Consider the following 22915-nt stretch of genomic DNA (forward strand, 5'->3'; position numbering starts at 1 on the left):
GCCGATATGATTTTATCAGTGGAAAAGAGATTGAAGAAGCAGCGTCGCCATCTGCTTTGCTGATGCACTCTAAGGGTGGGGGGCCACTCTACCCGCCCTGCTGCTGAAATTTTCCATTAGTCTTGTCTCCCCATTAGAATGTGAGCTGCTTGAGACCTGAGGCTGTCTGGCTTTTCTGTTTGTGTCTCCAGAGCTTAGCATAGTGCTTTGCACATAGGACGTGCTTAATAAAGTCTTCGTTCATTTATTCATCCTTGGAGACAAGTTGTAAGATCATGTGAAAACTTCATAGGCTGTCTGATGAAAGAAGAGTGTGTCAGTATCACCTGCCTGTGTCCCTATGAGAGAACTGCAGCAAGCTGGCTGAAGGCAGTCATTAAAATGAGGGTCGTCCCGGCTGGGTTTGAAGAGGATCGCTCCCACTTTGGCTACAGAATAATTGATTTTCCATCTAGAGCAGTGCTTGAAGACCTCCTGAGTCACGGTGCCATTGAGCTCTGCTTTAGTGGATGGTGTACCCACACAGAAGAAACCAGGAGATCTTTGAATTCTCGAGGAAGGATGCAGAACTGCTTTGCTTAGCAGATTAACTTCCCATGTGGTCCCTTTTTCCCAGAGGTGAATAAAACAGCCCTAGCTTCTTGTTGAATTTTCTTTAAAAAGAGAGAGAGGGGAGAGGGATGCTCTGGCCAACATTTTTGGATGAGCCTTCCCAGATTTAGCTGGCTGGTCCTCCAGAGCAGATCTCTGTCACTAGGCCCATAGTTGAAGTCTTTCCAGTTTGATAGGACTTGCCAGAGCTTACTTACATTCTGCTGGTATGATCTTCAAGGACGGACCCTTTGTCTTGATGAGGCATCAAAGAGTTGTGGAAGAAGGAAGGTATTTAGCATTATTGTTATTAAGAATTAAATCATGATTTCTACTTTGAGATGTTATTTAGTGTGGCTATTGCTCAGGGGTCTAGAAACATATACTTCTAAAAAGACTATTAGTGTACCACAAATATCTGAAAACCTTAAGTTCTATATTGCACTCTATAAAAGCCCAATTAATAAAACCTATTAAAGTGTTTTCTTGCTATTTTTTCCCTTTGTAAACTTTGTAATCGAAATAACCTCTTGGGGGGGGGGGCAGCTAGGTGGCGCAGTGAATATTGCACCGGCCCTGGAGTCAGGAGTACCTGAGTTCAAATCCAGCCTCAGACACTTAACACTTACTAACTGTGTGACCCTGGGCAAGTCACTTAACTCCAATTGCCTCACAAAAAAAAAATTTTTTTTTTAAAAGCTTGAAATAACCTCTTGGATTGAAGGCCACTATTTTTTCTTTAATTTTTTTTAAATTAACAAAAGTTTTCTCCTTCCCACCCCACTCACCCCCTACAATGCTGGGGGAGGGAGGGGGTATATGTGCAAAAACCCTTGCAACAAATATACATAGTTGGGGCAGCTAGGTGGCACAGTGGATAAAGCACTGGCCCTGGAGTTAGGAGGACCTGAGTTCAGATCTGGCCTCAGACACTTGACACTTACTAGCTGTGTGACCCTGGGCAAGTCACTTAGCTCTCATTGCTCTTCAAAAAAAAAACCCAACAACAACAAAACCCCACAAATATACATAGTCAAGCAAGACAAATTCCTACATTGCCTATGTCCAAAAATGTCTCATTCTGCCTTTTTAGTCTATCACCTCTCTGTCAGAAGGTGGAGAGCATTCTTCATCACCCTACTATTTTGAATATCATAGAAGTAGATGCTTTTCCGAGGGTGTCAAGTACAGTATGCTATCAAGTGGCCATCTTTCTCCAGAGGCTGTATTTTAGCCCTCCAGTAAAGTCCCTCCAGCATGTCTCCAGTGACCTGTCACTTTTGACTACTTTATCTCACATTTCTATGTCCTAAGACACCAAGGGGTACCTTGGACAAAAGATGGCTCGGGGGTTTTTTTTAAGTAATAAAAAACATTTTTTTATATAGTTTTGGGTTCTAATTTTTATCGCTTCTTCTTTCCCTCCCCTCCACCCCTCCCTGACGTGATAAGCAGATATGGGGTATACATGTACAATTATGGAAAACATTACCATATTAATCATTTTGTATAAGAAAACTTGAATAAAAGTTTAAAAAAATGAAAGAAAGTGAAAAACAGCATGCTTCAGTCTGTGTTCCATTGATACCAGTTCTTTCTTTGGAAGCGGATAGCATGTTTTATCACTAGTCCTTTGGGATTGTCTTCAATCATTGTACTGAGAAAAGCTAAGTCTTTCACAATTCTTCATCAAACTATTTCTGTTTCTATGTACAATGTTCTCTTGCTTCTGCTCACTTCTCTAGACATCAGTTCATACAAGTCTTTCCAGGCCTTTCTGAGATCATCCTCCTTGTCATTTCTTATAGCACAAATATTCCATCACCATCATATACCACAGTTTATTTAGCCATTCCCCAATCGATGGGCATCCCTTTGAATTCCAATTCTTAGTCACCACAAAAAGAGCTGCTATAAATATTTTTGTACAAATAGATCTTTTTCTCTTTTTGAGGATGTCTTTAGGATATAAACTTAGCAGTGTTATTGCTGGATCCAAGGGTATGCACAGTTCTGTAGCCCTTTGGGCATAGTTCCAAATTGCTCTCCAGGATGGTTGGATCTTTTCACAATTCCACCAATGGTGGATTAGCATCCTAGCTTTCTCACTCCCTCCAACATCCAGTATTTTCCGTCTGATACCTCAGAGTTGTTTTAATTTGCATTTCTCTGATCAATAGTTATCTAGAACATTTTTTCACATGATTATAGATAGCTTTGATTGTCAGTGGTTTTTTAAAAAATGTTTAAACCTCAGGTTGCCTTTGATCTTTATAGAACTAAGAGGTTGGTTTAGTGGTTGCTTTTTTGTTGTTGTTTTGTTAAAGAGTTCATTCACCAAGAGTAAAGTCTGCAGCTTGTTTATTTTGTCCAATCTATTCCTAATTAGGATATTGCTTCTATAAATGTGTATTTTTTATGTGGCTTCTAAATTAAGTTAGACTAGACCACATTAATGAGCAGCATCTCTTTAATAAATGTTTGTGCACTTTGGTTTTAGTGAACTGGTCAGGTTTCTTAGTACTACCAGGAAGTAGCTTTATTGACTGGAAATACTTAGTCTCAAGGGACCCAGCTTGTGTTCTGAGTAGTTATGCATCTAATTGTATTGAGCTTTTAGGTTCCCTGTTTGCAAAATGAGAAAAATAACATGTGCTTGAAGACAAAAATCAGTAAAATTCCCTTTATGACATTAGTGTTGGGATACTGTATTACTACATTCATTACGGATTAATTGAATCTACCAGAATTTTACTATTGAAGGTGCTATGCTAGTTGAGACATAAGTATTGTTTAATAATGAGCTATAATGAAAAAGAGAGGGAGTTTTAATGTACTTTACCATTTTAGAGGAAAGATTCTTTTTTGTTGTTGTTGTTGTTTTGGGGGGGTTTTTTTGGTGGGGCAATTGGGGTTAAGTGACTTGCCCAGGGTCACCACAGCTAGTAAGTGTCAAGTGTCTAAGGCTGGATTTGAACTCAGGTACTCCTGAATCCAGGGCCGGTGTTTTATCCACTGTGCCACCTAGCTGCCCCCAGAAAGATTCTAATAAATTTAAAGTATCCCTAGAAGTATCAGGGAAATTATAATTCCAGCCCAAGCTACAGAGGGCATTTATTTGCCTATAGGAGGAACACCCTCTATGTCAAAAGTTTTAATCAGTGTTCTTGCCACGGCCCATCCTCAGTACTGAACGCATCAGTAAATTTGTTTCCTTTTTGATGCAGCCCACATCACAAGCTGTCACTTCTTTTACCTACTTGGATTCTGGGGGGGGGGGGTTGTTTTGTTTTTTTGTGGGGCAGTGAGGGTTAAGTGACTTGCCCAGGGTCACACAGCTAGTAAGTGTCAAGTGCCTGAGGCTGGATTTGAACTTGGGTCCTCCTGAGTCTAGGACCAGTATTTTATCCACTGCAACACCTAGCTGCACATCCCACCCCACACCCCCACACCCCAGTTGGATTCTAATTGAATTCATCCCTGAAATCCTCATGAAAGGTCTGCTCTTTGCAGTGTCAGCCTTCCTCCAAGCCTTGTGGGTGCTCATACAGTACTAGCCTGTCCATTTGTTATCCCTCACTCTTGCTGCATCTTTGGAGTAGGTCTCTGTGACACATCTTGTGTGTAAGGCCGTGTTGGAAATGGACTGCAGCCTATTCATGCCCACCATACATCTTTATGGTCACCTCTCTCAGGCTCTTATTAGGGCCTGCCCTTTCTCTTTCCTCTTCCCCTGGAGTTACTAGTAATTTTCATTTTTTCTAGTTGCTTTGCTCCCTTCATCTATGCCTTTCCTTCCACTGTTCCTTCTAACCAGTTCTCGAAATATCAGTCATGATGATACCAGTTTTGCCATTGTTCCTGGATGGAGCGAGTCATTTCTTCTCCTATGGGCCCACTCACCATCCTGTAATTTTCCCAGCAAAAGAGCCCTTTCTGATCACCACACCTCCTGGTGAGTTAGCTCTCTAGAGAGGAAGCTTCTTGAGCGCAGGGATCATATGTTTGTATCCTCAGGACTTAACACAAAGGGATTAAGTGCTTAAAAATTCATTCCAAGATTAAAATGTTCCATGATTCACAATCTTAGAATCACTGGCAGATTGTTGGTGTTAACAAAATGGCTGGGGGAGTAGCTTGGGACCATCGAGCTCTGTGCAGTTTTCCAAATTGTATTCTTCCTGTTGGATTTTGGTCCTAACTCATCATAGGAAATCTCATTTCCATTTGGACAATTCACTAAACATCTTCTATGACAGAGGTGTCAGACACATGGCCTGAGGCCTGTATTTAGCCCACAGTACTCCTGAGTGGAGTGCACACTTGATTAAAATGAAACAGATATTTAATAATAAAATACAGCAAAATATAGATAACCTGACATTTTAAAACTACTAAGCCAATATGTGGCTTGCAGGAATCCTCAGTGGCTCCTGCTTCTATTCAAGTTTGAACCCACTACTCTGTAACACAGCTAAGTAACTTTGTCAAACACGCACCTCTCTTTTATGCCTCACTTGATATGCATAATCAAAGGATTATTGAACAAAGTGAAGTAATCCCTCTATGAAGAAATCTGAGATGATTTTTTTTTTTAATTTTTTTTTTGGGTAGGGCAATGAGGGTTAAGTGACTTGCCCAAGGTCACACAGCTAGTAAGTGTCGTGTCTGAGGCTGGATTTGAACTCAGGTCCTGAATCCAAGGCCAGTGCTTTATCCACTGCGCCACCTAGCTGCCCCCCTGAGATGATTTTAACAAGTATATGGGAAACATCTTTTTTGGTGCCAAGATTTTAAGGCTACATTTACTCTACCAAATTAGATGCTGCTTTAAAAAAATTACCATTTTGTTTTATGTGATAAACCATTCCAGACAAACTTCCTTATAAAGTACATTCCCTCAACAATTATTGTATATTGTTTTTTACAGAAAGGAAGTGTCCTTTAACTTTGACAGTGAGGTGCTACCATTAACTATTGTATTTGACCCTTGTTTTGTTGCTTCTCCTTGTTGACTTAGTTTACATCAAAAAATTTTAATGGAATCAATATTATCAGCAAAGGAGTATTTTATATTCTTTGTACTTTTCAAAACATATAGGGCTAAAGATTGGGACTGCAGTAGAATTCATTTGTGAAATTCTACCTTTTCTCATTTTCATTAGATACACTTAGTTGTTATAGAGATGAGAAGTTTGGCATATAGAACAGTAGTTATTGCTGTATCGTCTTCCTTCTAGAGTAATGCTGTGTGTTTTTTCCATTTGTTTGGTATCTTTTCCTCCTTCAGATAGCTTGAGAATAGATCCCTTCACAACCTCAAATTGTGTAATCTCCAGCCCAGACCTCCTCTGCATCTGCTTAATTTAGGATCCAATCTCTTTTTCCACTTTTATTTACTTTGCTATTTCTGCTTCCTTGTACAGGCCACTGGGGACTGATGTTATAGTTCCTAAGAGATGGCTCCACCGTCCTTGATAAAGAAAATGATTTTTTATAGAAATCTTGGCAAATCTTTTCCTTTTTCTGTTTGTTTTCCTTCCGGTCTCATTTTTTTTGTTTGTTTGTTTTGGGGTGTTTTTGGCAGGGCAGTGAGGGCTAAGTGACTTGCTCGGGGTCACACAGCTAGTAAGTGTCAAGTGTCTGAGGTTGGATTTGAACTCAGGTCCCCCTGAATCCACTGCACTACCTAGCTGCCTCCTCCAATCTCATTTTTAGATGCTTTGGGGATCAATTTGGGGTTTGAAGTCTGAGGATTTCTGTTAGAATTGCAAGCCATGGGTGAGGGTTAGAGTTAGAGTCAGAGTAAGTTGGGAGAGTTAGGGCTAGGGTCAGAGGTGCATTTAGGGTTAGGGTTAGATAGTCTGGCTCAATTAGATCTTACTCCTATCTTTGCAAACTCATTTTCTCCTGACCTTTTTTTCCCTTTTCATGGGATGATTCTGTTTGTGATCTTCATTTCTCCCACTCCACAAGGCTTTACAGATGAGTCTGTATTCTATGCTCATCATGCTATGATTGGCTGGCATTTTTCTCCTTAGCAAAATGGTAATGGTTTTAAGGCCGAGGATGTTTTGGGTATTACTTTGGGTACTAAGTTTCTGTAGAAGTTACCCATGTTGGCGAAGCTCATTTGAATAGTTTGTTAGAGCTGTTGTAATTGCATGCCGCATCTTTATCCTTTCTGATTCAGTATTTTTGTTCTCATAAGTTAGTGTCTTGACTATACGCAGCTGGTTTGGAAATATCTCTTGCATCAATAGCCAACCATTTCCTGTCATCATATAGTCAGTTTAATTTTTTTTGTGTGTGTGTGTGTGTGTGTGTGTGTGTGTGTGATACTATTCAGCACTCTACATGCCTATGAACTCTATACTCTTTACTTGAAGAAAATATTCATGGTGTATAAGACAAGGGGCTTATGTGTAGTCTATAAGCCTTTGATCTCTCTTGTTTCTTTGTAAAAAGTGCTTAGCACAGTGCCTGGCACTAGTCCTAGGTGCGAGGTAAGGCACTTATTCCCTTCCCGTTTTCCTCATGCCCACCTTGACCGAGTATTAAATTTTCTGTGGATTCTGAGTAGAGAGTTTGATCACGGTCTTGATGGAGTTTCACTGCTCCTTCATTCTCTTCAGTACCTGTGGACACACATGAGCTGCAGCTTGTGCTGCTCTTCTTGCTTTATCTCGCAAGGGAACATAACCAAGTGTTCCCCCATTGTTGCTTTTGGGTACATGATGATGCCAATTCTGCTAACTTTTTTATTGCTATCTCCAGAGAGAACCTATGCTGCATTTCTGATTTAATTTATAGCAAGAATTTCAAGATTGTTATGATTCACTTGTCCCAGTAGTATGACCACTTGTTGGTAATTTCAAAGTAGATTATCAACAACTTATAGACTGTCTAAAATCTGTGACTTAGCACTTCTGTGCTCCCTTTTCTACCATCTGCCACCATCTCTACAGACAGTGGAAGGGCACTACACAGTATGGAAGCCCATTTCAGACTTTTATTTGAATCATGGGTTGTTACGGTTAAAGAATTGATAAATTGGTAGCTGTCCTATTGGCGGTCAGTTTCTCCATATTTAGCTAGGCTAGTTCTCAAGCAGTAGATACAATGTGTTGCCAGGAATGTATTTCAAACTCTTCTAGCATGGGCTAAACCCATATCCTTTGAGAACCCAAGGTCAGATGTGATAATATGTTGGAACTTTTTGTTTTGTTTTGGTTGGTTGGTTGGTTGGCTGGGGTTTTTGCAGGACAGTGGGGGTTAAGTGACTTGCCCAGGGTCACACAGGTAGTAAGTGTCAAGTGTCTGAGGCTGGAATTGAACTCAAGTCCTCCTAAATCCAGGGCCAGTGCTTTATCCACTGTGCCCCCTAGCTGCCCCTTACATTGAAACTTTAATGGAGTACTTTCCTGTCACCATGTAATTCTACATTGTTTTTTATGTAGAGAATTAACATTAATTAGTTGTGAAAGGTAAAAATTATGATTTACAGATATTCGAATATTCACTTTTGGAGGCAGGGCAATGACAGTTAAGTGACTTGCCCAGGGTTACACAGCTAGTAAGTGTCAAGTGTCTGAGGCTGGATTTGAACTCAGGTCCTTCTGAATCCAGGGGCAGTGCTTTATCCACTGCACCACCTAGCTGCCCCCATATAATCACATTTTCAACAAAATTATTTATTAAAAAAGGTAAAATAACCTTTTAAGTTCAAGGTTTTTGAAAGTTTTTAGTGACTTTATACTCTCCCAATATAATTCATTAAATTTTTTAATATTACAAATAATTAGAGATCTAAAAAAAAATATTTAAAATATGATGTGCTTTTTTTACTTTCAGGGAAAACACTCTGCATACCCTGAAACAGCGGCAATTAGTGTCACATGTTGGAAGTGTCCGTCCTCTCGTCACTGAATTGGTAAGTGTTGCCCAAAGGGAAGACTGCTATAAAGAAAAAAATTTAATAGATTTTCTTGAGATTTGAGAGTGTTTGTCTTCTGTACGTTCCTTGTATTTAGTTAGCTTCTAAATTTGAGCACAATAAAAATGAAATCTCTTAATTTGCTTCTTTGTACTATATTTATATTGAAAGAATTGTAGTAAAAAATCTGTGTTGTTTAAATAGGGTTTTAAACATCATTATCAATTATCTATTATCTATTATTCTGATGAACCTGTCATCAGAAAAATAATTAGATGCATGCATATGTCAGGATTATCAGATCTTCACCTACAGACTTTCTATTGGTAGTGATACTGATGAATAGTTAATAAATAAAATGGCATTTTGGTTTTTGGGTTTTTTTTTTTAGTGAGGCAATTGGGGTTAAGTGACTTGCCCAGGGTCACACAGCTAGTAAGTGTTAAGTGTCTAAGGCCAGATTTGAACTCAGGTACTCCTGATTCCAGGGCCGGTGCTCTATCCACTGCGCCACCTAGCTGCCCCTAAAATGGTATTTTAAAAAGTCCTATTAAGAACTCAAGAGTAGAAAAGGACATTTCAGAGAGGACTAAGTAACCCGGCTAGCATGTGAAAAATAGGGCCTTAATTATTACAGAAGGAAAAAGAAGCATTGCTTAAGGAGAAAGGAAGATGTCCCATGTTAATATGTGCTCCCTTTCATCATCTCTTGCTCATTTGCCTCTTCTGTCTCCTAGAACTCACTGACACCAGGCCTCCTTTTCTGCTACTATTGGCTCTTTTTGTAGATTCTTTTGTTGACTTCTTGAGTTATGGATACCAAAGGGGTTATGAAATATATTCAGCATGTGCCCGTGAGAGAGATGGGACACATTGAATTTAATTACTAGATCTACTTTAATGATAGCAAGTTGAAGCCAGCATGTGCAATGTACTGTTTTTTAAAGCAATTAATCACCAGCAGGGAAAAGTCTACTTTTTAAGTTTCCACACCACACAGTGGAAACTTCCTTGTTCCTCTAAAGCTAAAAAGTAGGAATTCCCATCTGGGCATCAGTTATACTGCCCATGGGACAATGTTACCACTCCCAGGAAAGGAGGGTGTTGATTGAAGCTTGGTGGTCAAAGAGCATGAAAAGTTAGTTTAGAAGTAGTTCTGGGAAGTCAGAACTGAAGTTTAGGGTGACAATGAGTGGAGACCAAGCCTCATGGCTGCATTCTGTCCTCTTTGGGATTTCTGGAAGCTAGGGGTTCACAGTGTATTTATCATTTTCTCATCAGGGTCATATGAATGTGAGTTACACGCTTTGGTCAGCCCTGCCCCATCAGCTCAGTGTGCCATGATTGGGAGTGGTAACCTTGGTCTGGCATGGCCTGGGGTTATGGTCAGTCTAACCGGATAATTTAAGGATAATCTAGTCAGTACTCAAGGGTACTTGTGCCAATACATGAATGTTGACATATGCCACATGAACAAGTAATTATCATTTCTTATAAATAACCTATGATGGGTATTCGTGTTTGTCATGTATTTGGAAAAGTTTGCAAGACACATGTCAGTTTGCTCTGACCCAGCATCTGGTTATTATCACTTATATAGCTTTATTGTTTACATTCTTGAGGGAGCTTAAGCACACATTTATTCAAGATGGCATCACTTTTGGCAAGACCAAGAAGACTTGGTCTCCACTGCCACTTCTACATCTTCATTCGTTCATTTCACCAAACCATTTATCCTCCTTTGAAGTTCATGCCATCATTTTCTGTTGCTTAGTCCCAGTCCTGCCATTTACAGATCTCCAGGATTCTGTCCAATTGTCTTTATTGACTTTAGCACCTGTCCCCATCCCCAAACCTGTCACCGTCGTTATTGAACTAATCAGTTTCGATGACCCTTCCATAAGCCTGGTCTCTTTATCCTCCTCAGTTGCTAAGAAGGAATGTGAGTGACAGAGGAGGGAAGGAAAGAAAGGAAGAAGGGAAGGGAGTAGAAGGGGAAGGAAGAAGATGTGTCAGGCACTGGGGATACAAAGACAGAAGTCAGCCTCTGTCCTCAAATGATTACAACACATACATAGGAAAGAGAGGACCATAGAAGAGAATTTTGGTCTGAGGAGTCATAGGGCAGTTGATCATAAAGCTTCTCAAATGTCCCTATTTACAGATGTATTCTTAAGCATCTCATCTAGACCTCTGAACAGAAATCCACAGCCATGCACAACAAATTATAGAAACAAAGTGGAATAAAAAGTGTAGAGTGGCAAAATGTTGACGTGGATGTGTTAGGTCCAGAATTGAGTATGAGATCAGATGGGATTTCATTTGAGAAATTAGGCAGTATCTTCAGCGTACAAACTACTTACTACTGCAGAAACCTGTCTTCCTACCCCAGTATTCTCTCAGCGATGCTGTGTGTATCATGGAACACAACCCTGTAGGCTGGTTGGGCAGCAAGGATGAGAGTCAGCATGTGGATGGCCAGAGGGCACTTCAGCCCCTCAAGATATTTCAGGAACAGTGAGTCAGTCAATAATCATTTATTAGGTGCTTGCTATGTGCCAGACCCTGTGGTAAGTAGAGAGGATATGAAAAAAACAATCCAAAAACAACCTTGCTGAGAAGCTTACATTCTAATGGGGGAAATCTGTGTGTCTGTGTGTATTTTTATTCATATATTTTTTTTTCTTTTCAGGTCAGAGAATGATATTATTTATACATGCATACGTGTGTGTTCATATTTAAAAATAATATCACTCAGGGGCAGCTAGATGGCGCAGTGGATAAAGCACTGGCCCTGGATTCAGGAGTACCTGAGTTCAAATCCAGCCTCAGACACTTAACACTTACTAGCTGTGTGACCCTGAGCAAGTCACTTAACCCCAATTGCCTCACCAAAAAATTAAAAAAATAATAATAATAATATCACTCTCTGACCTGAAAAGAAAAGGCTTCCCACTTAGATGATCTAAAGAAGATAGGGATTTGATGTTAAGTCTTTTTTTCTTTTTAAGTGTTGATTCTCCTTGAGGATGTCAAAAGTTCTATGGGAAAGGCATGGGTTATGATTCCAAGTGGAGGAATACATTCAAATGGGAGAAGAAGCAGAGATTGATTTTTGGTTTTTTTAGCTATATTATTGCTGTCATATAAGAAATTTATTAAATAAGTAAAAATTCAGACAGGTTCTAAAGATGATCCTTTACTGAATTTGGGGGGGTTGCTGAGATAAAAGGATTGCAAAGCAAATGGAATAAAATGGTTGAACGATACTGTGACAAAAACAACTGGAATAATTGACTTTTAACATCTGGAAATCAGCTGTCAACCACAAGTTAAGACCTGGTTCCAAATTGAATAAAATCTTTAAAAGAAACTATTTTATTCCTTTTTCCTCTATGAGCTCTTTGAATGTGGTGTTCGTATCTATTTGTAAGAACTGGCTGTTGATCATTTATAGACTTAGCATTCTATTTCATTTCAGCCAGTACTCAGATTAATAAGACTATGCACTTGGTGTCAGTTGATAAGATGAGAGTTGCTCCCTTTCTTTTGTAATCTCTACTGCATATTTTTCCGTTGTAATTTAGCACGCAAATCACATACTGTATTGCAGCTTCCTCACCATCACAGTCAGGAATACTAACTATGTGGTCCCAGATCCAGGAAAGATTCTGATGAAGAACACTAATGCCGTTTTGAAAATTTCTTGTCTCTATAGCATCTTCTGTTAGGCAGTCTTTTAAAATAAATACTTCACGGGGTATCTAGGTGGCACAGTGGATAGAGCACCGGCCCTGGATTCAGGAGGACCTGAGTTCATACACACTTACTAGCTGTGTGACCCTGGGCAAGTCACTTAACCCCAATTGCCTTACCCCCTAAATAAATAAATAAAAAGTGCTTCATGGTGGGGAAATTATGTACTGGCATCTGTCTAAACATCTTTGGAAGAAAACATACTTAGAAAATTGCCATATGTAGTTCCTGACCTGGATGGCTGCCACAGCTGACAAGGCCTTGCTCACCTCACCTTCTCAGAGCTACTCTTGTAGGGTCAAGGACAGCTTAGCCTCTGGTGTCTCCTCCCTGCCTGGATTCTTGGCCTGCCCCTTGGGGAGTCATGCTGTCAGGAAGTGGCAGCTATGTGGCCATTGAACACCTGATCAGGGAGAATTGTGTTCCTCATTGAGTTGTAGCAGAAAGAGCACTGGACTAACGTTTTGGCTCTGGCCCTATAAGTTGTAAGCCGGTTGATTAACCTTTCTGAATTTTCTGTGGTTGTTGTTATTCATTCAGTGGAGTCCAACTGTTTGTGACCCCATGGATCATAGGCCCTTCTATCGTCCACTGTCTCTCGAAGTCTGTCCAAATAAACATTCATTGCTTCCATGACGCCATCTATCCCTCTCATCCTCTGCCTTCCCCTTTTCCTTTTGCCTTCAATCTTTCCCAGTGAGTCCTGTCTTCTCATTATATAGCCAAAGTATTTAAGCTTCAGTGTTTGACCTTCCAGTGGAAAAATAGAAATAGCAGTTCTTCCACTATCTCCCTCAGGGCTGTCATAAGAAAAGTTCTTGTAATGGACTTGGTAACTGGGGGTTTTGATACACTTCTTCCCTTCCCTCACCCCTCTTTTCAAATAATCTTGTGAAAGGTCTTGTTATTATGTAGATGGTTCTAGAATAACTTCTGGCATCATTGTGATAAAGATGAATTGATTGTGTTGAATTTTCACTAGCCAAATCTTTGTTACAGGACCCAGATGCACCTATAAGACAGAAAATGCCACTTGATGATTTGGATCGAGAAGATGATAACAGATTACTCAAATACCTATTCACACTTATTCGTTCTGGGATGACAGAAGAGGTGAACCAAAGAAATCCCCTCACTTGCCCACTATTTCCCCGCTTTTCTTACACTCTCCTGTGTGTTGTTTAAGATTAGTCACATAGGATATTAATTCTGTATCAGATTAGGTGGTCTGTCTGATGACTCCATGTCTCAGTCTTGGACTGGGCCTCTGGTGACTGGTTACACTGATGAGGGTTGGGGAGGAGGGTGGGGATAATCTAATCTAGGAGCCTCAAATGTCTCTGTGAAGCTTGGCCGTTGTCATAGCCCCTATTTTGCACAGTTTCCCCTCTTTGAATAGCTACAAGGAATTGTGACATGGTATGTAACATACTGTATACTGATTACTGCTCGCTTTTTTTTACTCCTTCTTAAACACTTAAAAAAGAATCCTATTCTGTTTATTGGCTAACTGTCCTTTTTTGTTTTCATAGGCACAGCGTCTCTGTAAGCGTTGTGGTCAAGCATGGAGAGCTGCAACACTTGAAGGGTGGAAATTATATCATGATCCTAACCTTGATGGAGGTACTACAGGGGATTTCACAACTGTGGCTTTTGTTTAAGCCTCTGGCAGTGTCTTAGGGAAGGGTTTAGCATTATAAATTATATTCTAATGGTCTTCCCTTGCTGTTTTTATTCTAGGAGCAGAAATAGAACCAGTGGAAGGGAATCCATATAGATGCATTTGGAAAATAAGCTGTTGGAGAATGGCAGAAGATGTAAGATACAATCAAACAACCTGTGATAATGGAGATTTTTTTAAATACAGAGCACTGCTTCTACTCATAGGTTGTTGATTAAGTGGTTCTTTTTGAAGTGTTAGAAATTTAATCAACGGATATTTATTGAATACTTACTATGTGCAGATATCATGCTTCCACTCTCTATGTCCTTACCGTTCATCTCGTCTCCTCTGTTTTAGAACTTGCAGTATGTCTAATTTCGCATTTTTCACATTCAGTTGCCAAGCTCTCTCCGTATCCTTTCTACAACATGGTTCACATCTGTCTTTTCTCTAGTCTCATTGCCACCACAGTAGAACAGGCCCTCATCGCTCACCTAGACTATTGCAGCAACCTCAGAATAAAACTTTTGACCTCCAGTCTGCTCCCTCCAAATATTCCATAATGCCCTTGCTCGAGTAGTATTTTTACTGTTGGTAATAAATGTTAGTATTAAACATAAATCACTTTTTTACTATTTGGGTCTACACTTATCATTCCTCTGCTCAGAAGTCTTAAGTGGTTCTTTATTGCCTGTAGGGGCAAGTTCAGACTCGTTTGCCTGGTATTCCAGGCCCTCAACAAACCAGCTTCCCTCCCTTTTTCCAGCCTTGTTTGCTATTATTCCCCTCCATGCACTCGGTGCTTTAACCATGCTAGAAAACTACCCGGTTTGTGCTCCTGTCTTTGTCTTTGTTGGTGTCATTCCCTGTGCTTCTAATGCCCTCTCTTCTTTACCAGTTGAACTCTTGTTCATTGGGGGGGGGGTATAAAGCCTGGATGTCCCCTTCATTTATTTGTTTGTTTTTTAAGTGATGGGCATTTTTATTTATAGTTAAGGATTCCAATTTTTATCTCTTTCCCTTCCTCCCCTCCACACTCCCTGAGTCAGTGAACAATCAGATATGGGTTATACTTGTGTGATTATGTAAAATATTACCATATTTGTCCTTTTGTGTAAGAAAACTTATGTTCATTCTTTAAAGCCCAGCTCAAATGCCCCTTTCTCCATGAAATTTTCCCCATTATGGGGGTGGGAGATGGGGAGAGACAAGAAATAAAATACCTGGAAAGTTAAAATTCAATATAATAAAAGGGTCCTGTGACCAAAAAAGTTTGAAAACCACTGAATCAGGGATGAATAGTTTAAAGATATATGCAAAATCATCCATTCCAGCCTCATTTTACTTCAACTAAGGAAATTGAGGTCTGAAGAGGCAAACTCTTTTTTCCCCAAGGTCATCTAACTATAAAGGAACAGTCAGGATTCAACCTCAGGCCTTGTGATTCTAAATCCAGTCTGTTCCCACTGCACCATGCTGCCCCTACCTCAGTGTCTGTGATAACAGTAGCATTTAGCACTGTATGGCTCGAAAGATGTAATGTCTATAAAGTGCTTTGCAGACCTTAAAACTTGAAGTATAATTTAAACATTTTTTAAAAAAATTGCCATACAAAAGATTGGTTTCATCCAAAAGATAATTTCGATGATGTTAAGGTTCTGTTACGTTCAAGACTGTATTTAGTACTGTTGGAAATTCAGGAAGAATAAAACCTGTTCCTTGCCTTAATAGAGTTTGTAATCTAGTAGATGTCACACAGTAGTCCATGATTAATGAATGGTGTAAAAAATAAATCTGCCCCGAGTTTGGAGGAAGGAGAGAATACTGTTAGCTTGAGTATGCTGGGATGGCCAAAGGGATGGAGGAGGGCATAACAAGCACCAGATACAGGGAGCCAGGGCAGTGCAAAGTATGTTTATGTCTAAGGGGGAAAAGGTGGTAAAGGTTGGGATGCCTGGAAATGGGCTGCATGTGTCATGTTGTGAGTTTGGGTTTCAGTGGGAACTGAAATGTGAATATTTTAACAAGATTAGTCTGAGAACAGTATAACAAATATATTGAAGTGAAATAGAAGCAATTAGAAGGGGCTAACAGGACAAATAAGAGACTATGCCAAGGAATCAGATATGACAGATTTCAAGTCTGGGTGACTAGGAGAATGATGTTTCCTTTCTTAAGAATAGGGAAGTCAGGACAAAGGATAATTGAGGGTTGGGGGAAAGAATGTGTTAAGCTTTTTGCCACCTAAAATTAGATGCAAAGTAGGAAGGCTTTAATGTGGCATCCTCGTTTCATAAAAATATAGCTCAGTATTGAAGTTGTATTTAATAAGTTTCTACAGAAATTTACATTTTATGTTTGAATATTAATAACCCTGTATACAGATGTCTGAGTGATGATCTGAATAAACAATCATATCATTCACTATTCATAAATCACTTCCTCACTTTCAAATTTAGAATTTATGTTTACTATAATTTCCAATGTTGGTTTTTCCATCAGACAATTACTCTGGTAGATATACTATTTTGAAACTATTAAATAAAAATTAGTGTAGGAAAGTGTATAAAATTCCAGGTTGGTCTTAAGAGAACAAATTAGGAGAAATTGAATAATTTAAATTTGTTTATGCCCATTTGTGTTTTAGGAGCTGTTTAATAGATATGAGAGAGCAATCTATGCTGCCTTGAGTGGGAACCTCAAGCAAGTATGCAACCCTTCTATATTAGTTTGCAATGTTTTTCCATTGATCGGAGTTGGGTATATAAGCTTCTCCAGTAATCCATAAATAATTCATCTTTTAAACTTGTGTATGCCTTATTAATAAGTGAGTAGGAAAATAAGGGATATTGACAATAGAATACTCCAATGTCTTATGGGCTATCTTATCAGAAACATGCAATAAGTAATTACCCTGTTTGAATTTATTGCTGAAGATTAATACCAGATTTTATCATTATAACTAATAAACATGTTTAACCACACATACTATCCTTGTTTATATTCAAAAACACTAAATAAGTGCATGGTTCCTATTTAAACTAGATTCTGATTGGATTTTTTTCCTGTCTTGGGAGGTGTTAGATTGGCTATTTGAAATGATATGTAACGGACATTCTGTTGTGAAATCAGTATGGAGTATTTCTTAGTATTGCAAACCCTTTAAAAGATGATTTTAAAAACTAGATTTTCCATGGCATTGGATAAAAATCGTATTTTTCGATGATGGTTTTTACTTTTAGGCAAATTATGTTCCAGATGACTTTTTATGTGTTTGTAATTCTTTTCTTTTTTGGTGGGGGGGAAAAGCTTCTCCCTGTCTGCGAAACCTGGGAAGATACAGTGTGGGCCTACTTTAGGGTGATGGTGGACAGTTTGGTGGAACAGGAAGTTCGGACCTCAGTTGTATCAGTAGATGAAACTGAAGAACTGCCTCGAGAATATTTGGAAACAAAGTGAGTCAGTGGTCCAAGTAAATTTTGTTTTCTGAAGTGTGTCTTATGGTCTTCCTCAAGATTATTAACATTTTCTCCCTGTCCCTATTTTTCTTTCTTTCACAGTTGGACTTTAGAGAAAGTTTTTGAAGAGCTCCAAGCTACAGATAAAAAGGTAAATATTTAAATTGGCTATTCTTAGGCAATACCTTGGGATAAAAAGCCATCTAGGATTCAAGGCATGATTTGAACTCTGGTCTTACTGATTCCTAAGTTAGCACTCTGTCCACCATACTATTACCTAGTTGCCACAGAGAAAGTTATCTGGTTTAATCCAAATGTTAGTTTTAGAAAATGACTTTTAAAATTGTGGTGGGTTTGTTGTGTTTTTTTTTTTAACTGAATTTATGAACTTTGCGTGTCCATGTTTTAATAGTTTTCTGATTTTCATTTTTAAGTCATCTGAAGATCCTTGTCATTCAGAAGTCAATGAATTTTACACTGCTGAATAGATTCTAGATGAATGAATGGTTTATGGAAAATGTGAATTGTTTTTCAGAGAGTTTTAGAAGAGAATCAAGAACACTACCATATAATTCAAAAATACCTTATCTTGGGGGACATTGATGGTAAGCTTTATTTAGTCTTATTTTGTTTGAGTGATTTCCTCATTTTATTTTTCATAATTTTTTTTTTATTAAAAGTGAGTTGGGGGGCAGCTAGGTGGCTCAGTGGATAAAGCACTGGCCCTAGATTCAGGAGCACCTGAGTTCAAATCCGGCCTCTGACACTTGACATGTACTAGCTGTGTGGCCCTGGGCAAGTCACTTAACCATCATTGCCCCACACACAAAAAAAAAGTGAGTTGAAAACCATGTGGATAACTCAGCAAATCATTTAAACTTTGTAAAATGAACCCAGTTGATTCCCTGTTTAGTTTTTCTAGCTATATGTTCATCAACACTTCTGTATCCCAAAGAAAAATAGACAGTTATGTGGAGTTCGAGTTTAAAGAGTTAAGACACATATTTAGCAACATTTCAAAAGATATTAATAAGGTGTTAGTTGTACAGGTAAATTATTGGAGCAATCAGGAGGGAGACAACACCAACTATTTCTTGGTGATGACTATGTCCTTTTTCTTGGTTTTACCACTAATGTTGAATATTTGGTTGATTTTTTTTTTTTTTAGGTTTGATGGATGAATTTAGTAAATGGCTTTCCAAAGGAAGGAGCATTCTACCAGGACACCTTCTCCGCTTCATGACTCATCTCATTTTATTTTTTCGCACTCTGGGAATACAGACCAAAGTAAACAAAACTGTCTGGTCTGGCTTTCATATTCATTCAGCAGATATGTATGGTGTCTCCTGAGTATAGAGCAGTGTGTTGGGCACTAGAGGAGGCACAAAGTTAGTGAAGAAACAGTCCCTGCCTTCATGGAGTTTTTGTGGTAGAAGATTAGACACAGGCCTAGATAAGATGGGAGATGGAATATTGCAGGATAAGCTGCTTTACACAGGTGAAAAACAAAACTCAGTGTGCATTGAGGGGGAATGCTAACAATGCTAGTAGTGATGGGCAGGTACATAACAATTCAACATACTTTACATGTGAGGTTCCAAGGGGAAAAAGCCTTATTTGAGGTGGCATCTAAGCGATGGGCCGAGGAGGAGAGACAGTGTTTCCAGTGTAAGCACGACCCTAAGCAGAAGCACAGAACAGGGAGCATAGAGGGCATGATCAGAGCAGACTGTCCAGTTTAACAAGAGTGGGGAAAGTAATGGGAGAAGAGGCCGGAAAGATAAGCTGGCACCAGATGGTTGGGGCCGGCACACTTGGGCCCAGGAGTGTGAACTGTACTCTGGAGGCAGGGCGGCTATGATGTGAGGACAGGTACGGGTGTGAAACCCTTGCCAAAGGTAGCTGCAGTGCTCTGGGTGTATGATGCAGGGAGCCTGGAGGAAGGTGGGAGCAGAGAAGGGGTGAGTGCTGGAGAGCCTGCAGAGGAGCCTTTGCCAGGTGAGGCTCAGGGAAATCATATGTAAAACCAGGGAAGAATGGGGCCCCAGACAGAAATCATTAACTAAAAAGGATGAAGTCATTGGAGCATAGACCTATAGCTGGGTGGAACCTTAACAGTTGCCCAGTGTAATCCTCATTTTACAGATGAAGAAACTGAGGCCCAGTGCTTGGCTCACTGGTAAGTGGCAGAGCTAGGTATCAAATTCAGGTCCTGTGACTCCAGTGCTCAGGTTCAGTGCTCTTTGTACCACACTGGATGAGTTGTGTTTTGAACATGTTGAGTGTGAGGTTCTGGTGGGACATGCAGGTGGAGATGTCTCCTATGTGGTTGAAACTCTGAGACAGGAGCTCAGAAAAGTGGACTGGACTGAATGCAGAGATCAGACATTACTTATCATGCATGTGGTAGTCAAAACTCTGGAACCGAACAAAGATAGATGAAAGAAGAGGGCCAAGAGCAGATTTTAGGGAACGTCCACATTGTGGGATCAGAAAGAGAATGAGGAGCCAGTGAAAGTGTTTTAGATCTTAGAGAAAATGGTTGAGTTGTTTAGAAAGAGAACCAGGAAAGTGTAATGTCATGAAGTGGAGAGTATCGAATAAGAAGGAACGGTCAGCGGTATCAGATGCTGAATGTGATTCAAGGAGGATGAACTGTGATTTAGCAGCTAAAATGTCATTGACCTTTAAGCAGCAAGGGCTGGAGTACACGTTTTTGCAGTGGAGGAAGAAGAAAGAAGAGGTAATAAGGAAGTTCAGATATGAAGTTGGCAGTGGCAGGCGTGCAAAATAACTGACTGTTGCTGAATGGAGTTGAAGCAGCAAACACTTACTTAGAATTGGGGAGGCCTGAGCTTACTTGTAGTTAGGTAACAAACAGCCATTGGAATGAGAGATACATAATCCGTAGGGAAATGTAGGAAATGAGAGGGAGTATCAGACCTGAGTCTGGAAAGAAGCCTTTTGTGACCCACATGGGATCGTTTGAGTGAAGTCAGAAGGCTGTCTTATCTGTCCTTGATGGTGCTTGGAGGCAAGGGAGAGAAGAGAAGGTTTGGAACGGTTATTGGGGTGCTTGTGGTAGATCATCAGTAGGACGTGCTCTGAGATTTATCTGTCAGTACATGACAGGTTTACAAAGGACATCTGGACATTTTTGCAGTGTCACTGTTATAACACAGGTGGAGTTGAATGACCTCTAGCTAGAGAAGAGATTAAGCTTCCATTTCCTGACCTCGATTCTGACCAAAGTAAATTTGTTTTCACTACAATGATTAGATTAGCAAAGCCCAACGTCTTAAATAGCTAGCCTATGGTACTTAAATTGTATTTCATATTTGGTTTAATTTGTGTGTTAGTATCTATGTAAGAATCTCCGGATCCTTTTTCACTAGTAAAATTTCTTTTATGGTTCCGGGGCATGTGAGCTGTTCTGTGTGTTTATCACTAAATGTGTATGCTTATTTTTTTCCCCATAAAGGAAGAAGTGTCTGTGGAAGTTTTAAAGGCCTACATTCAGGTAAACTGCAAGAATCTCACATTCGAAACTTGATTAAGTGAAAATCAAATTAAAAGTAACATTTAGCTTATTTTATATAGAAAAATCACTGAAGTAATAATGCCCATGGATCAAGGAAGATCATTTAATTATCATTAAATGCATTTTAAAGATGAGAGTCGGTGACTACTTAGCACTTCAGTGTCAGTGTGGTTTGTTCTGTTTATTTCTGTGGTATATATTGAGTATTGTTCTGTTTTACAGCTGTTAATATGTGAGAAACACATCAGCCTCATAGCATTTTATACTTGCCATTTGCCTCAAGACCTAGCTGTTGCTCAGTATGCAGCATTTTTGGAAGGTGTTACAGAATTTGAGCAGCGTCATCACTGTTTGGAGCTGGCTAAAGAAGCAGGTGGGGAAGGTTGCCCGTTTTTCTTACAAGTAGCCAGTAGGTTGTTTAGCGCCCTACTTGAATGTGATGTCTGTCTCCCTACAGACAAAACTCATAAAATGTTCCTTTTGAGAGAAACTCTGATCTGTTCTGTAGAGAAGAGGATGGAGGTATTTAACTCTTGTTAGAGTCTGTTATTTACTTTTACCACCTCTAAACCAATGAGTTTCTGAAGTAGTGCTGTGACAGGTGCTCCTGGAGCCTGCCAGCATGAAGTGTCCGTGGGGATTTTATTCACCTTGTTCTACTTAATTATATAAGATGGCAATATGTGAGTTCCATTAAAATCTTCCCCTGGTCCCAAGTTGGCCATCAGCATTTGTTTTTTCATTCTCTAGGTCTGGATGTTGCAACAATAACAAAAACTGTAGTTGAAAACATTCGAAAGAAAGATACTGGTGACTTTAGTCATCATGATATGGCACCTTCGCTAGATGCAGTCACAACAGAGGTAAGTAACTATATTATTTATTTAATTTTTTTTTTGTGAAGCAATTGGGGTTAAGTGACTTGCCCAGGGTCACACAGCTAGTAATAACTGTTAAGTGTCTGAGGCTGGATTTGAACTCAGGTCCTCCTGACTCCAGGTGCTCTATCCACTGCACAACCTAGCTGCCCCTGTGAACCCCTTTTTAACATTAAAAACTGGCATACATTTTCAGACCTTTCCTCCAACATGATTATAGTTCTAATTCTAGTCTCCATCGATTGAGGAAATGCATAACATAACCAAAGGGTCTTATGAATTCTGTAGCACTTATATATGAACTTGATTTTTATTATTTACATCAACAAGAACATTTGAAAAAACATTATTGACTCTGTACATTTTGTTGTGCGATATATGAAGAAGAGAGGAAATTTTCAGAAACCTTGCAATTACTTATGTGACCCATAGGTCGGGAACCCTTCTGATACACAAATCCTCTGTGATATTACTTCATGGACCTAGTTTCAGTGAATTAATCAGAATTCTTTATACAGCAGATTGAGTTAAACTAATAGGTCCATTTTGGTGTATGGGGCGTAATGTAAACACGGCTAGAAAGGTAGTTGGACTCAAACTTGGGAAGGACCTTAAATGCCCAGCTAAAGAGTGTATGCTTGAGGGGCAGCTAGGTGGCACAGTGGATAAAGCACTGGCCCTGGATTCAGGAGGACCTGAGTTCAAATCCAGCCTCAGACACTTGACACTTACTAGCTGTGTGACCCTGGGCAAGTCACTTAAACCCTCATTGCCTTGCAAAAAAAAAAAAAAAAAAGAATGTATACTTGATCCTGTGGGCAATTGGAAGCCACTGAGAGTGGGCCCAAATGCAAACTTCTGTAGTTGGCATTTCACATCTTGGCTGAAACCAGCCTTTCCAGCCTCATACATTGCTCCCCTGCATCCATTTGTCAGTCTGACCAAAGGGGCCTTGCTCTTCCTCACACGCCATACTCCTCTTGTGTCTGCTGTTGTACCAGCTGTTCCCCATGCCTCGAATGAATACCCTCCACCTCTTGAAAAACCCCTGGTTTCCTTTGAAGCTCAACTCAAGTTTGATTTTTGAGCAAA

General features: G+C 39.6%; 1 protein-coding gene across 1 annotated transcript in view; it reads left to right on the forward strand.

Moving 5' to 3' along the window:
* The window catches only part of NUP107 (nucleoporin 107), a 55555-nt gene that overhangs the window by 24574 nt on the left and 8066 nt on the right, over positions 1–22915 (forward strand). The window contains exons 11-22 of the mRNA XM_043967870.1: positions 8446–8524; positions 13283–13396; positions 13816–13906; positions 14024–14100; positions 16594–16653; positions 17256–17401; positions 17507–17555; positions 17940–18009; positions 18573–18691; positions 20886–20924; positions 21168–21318; positions 21696–21808. Of these exons, the coding sequence (XP_043823805.1) occupies positions 8446–8524; positions 13283–13396; positions 13816–13906; positions 14024–14100; positions 16594–16653; positions 17256–17401; positions 17507–17555; positions 17940–18009; positions 18573–18691; positions 20886–20924; positions 21168–21318; positions 21696–21808 (1108 nt within the window). The remainder of the gene's footprint in view (positions 1–8445; positions 8525–13282; positions 13397–13815; positions 13907–14023; positions 14101–16593; positions 16654–17255; positions 17402–17506; positions 17556–17939; positions 18010–18572; positions 18692–20885; positions 20925–21167; positions 21319–21695; positions 21809–22915) is intronic.

Source organism: Dromiciops gliroides, chromosome 5, assembly GCF_019393635.1.
Source record: "Dromiciops gliroides isolate mDroGli1 chromosome 5, mDroGli1.pri, whole genome shotgun sequence".
NCBI classification, from domain to species: Eukaryota; Metazoa; Chordata; class Mammalia; order Microbiotheria; family Microbiotheriidae; genus Dromiciops; species Dromiciops gliroides.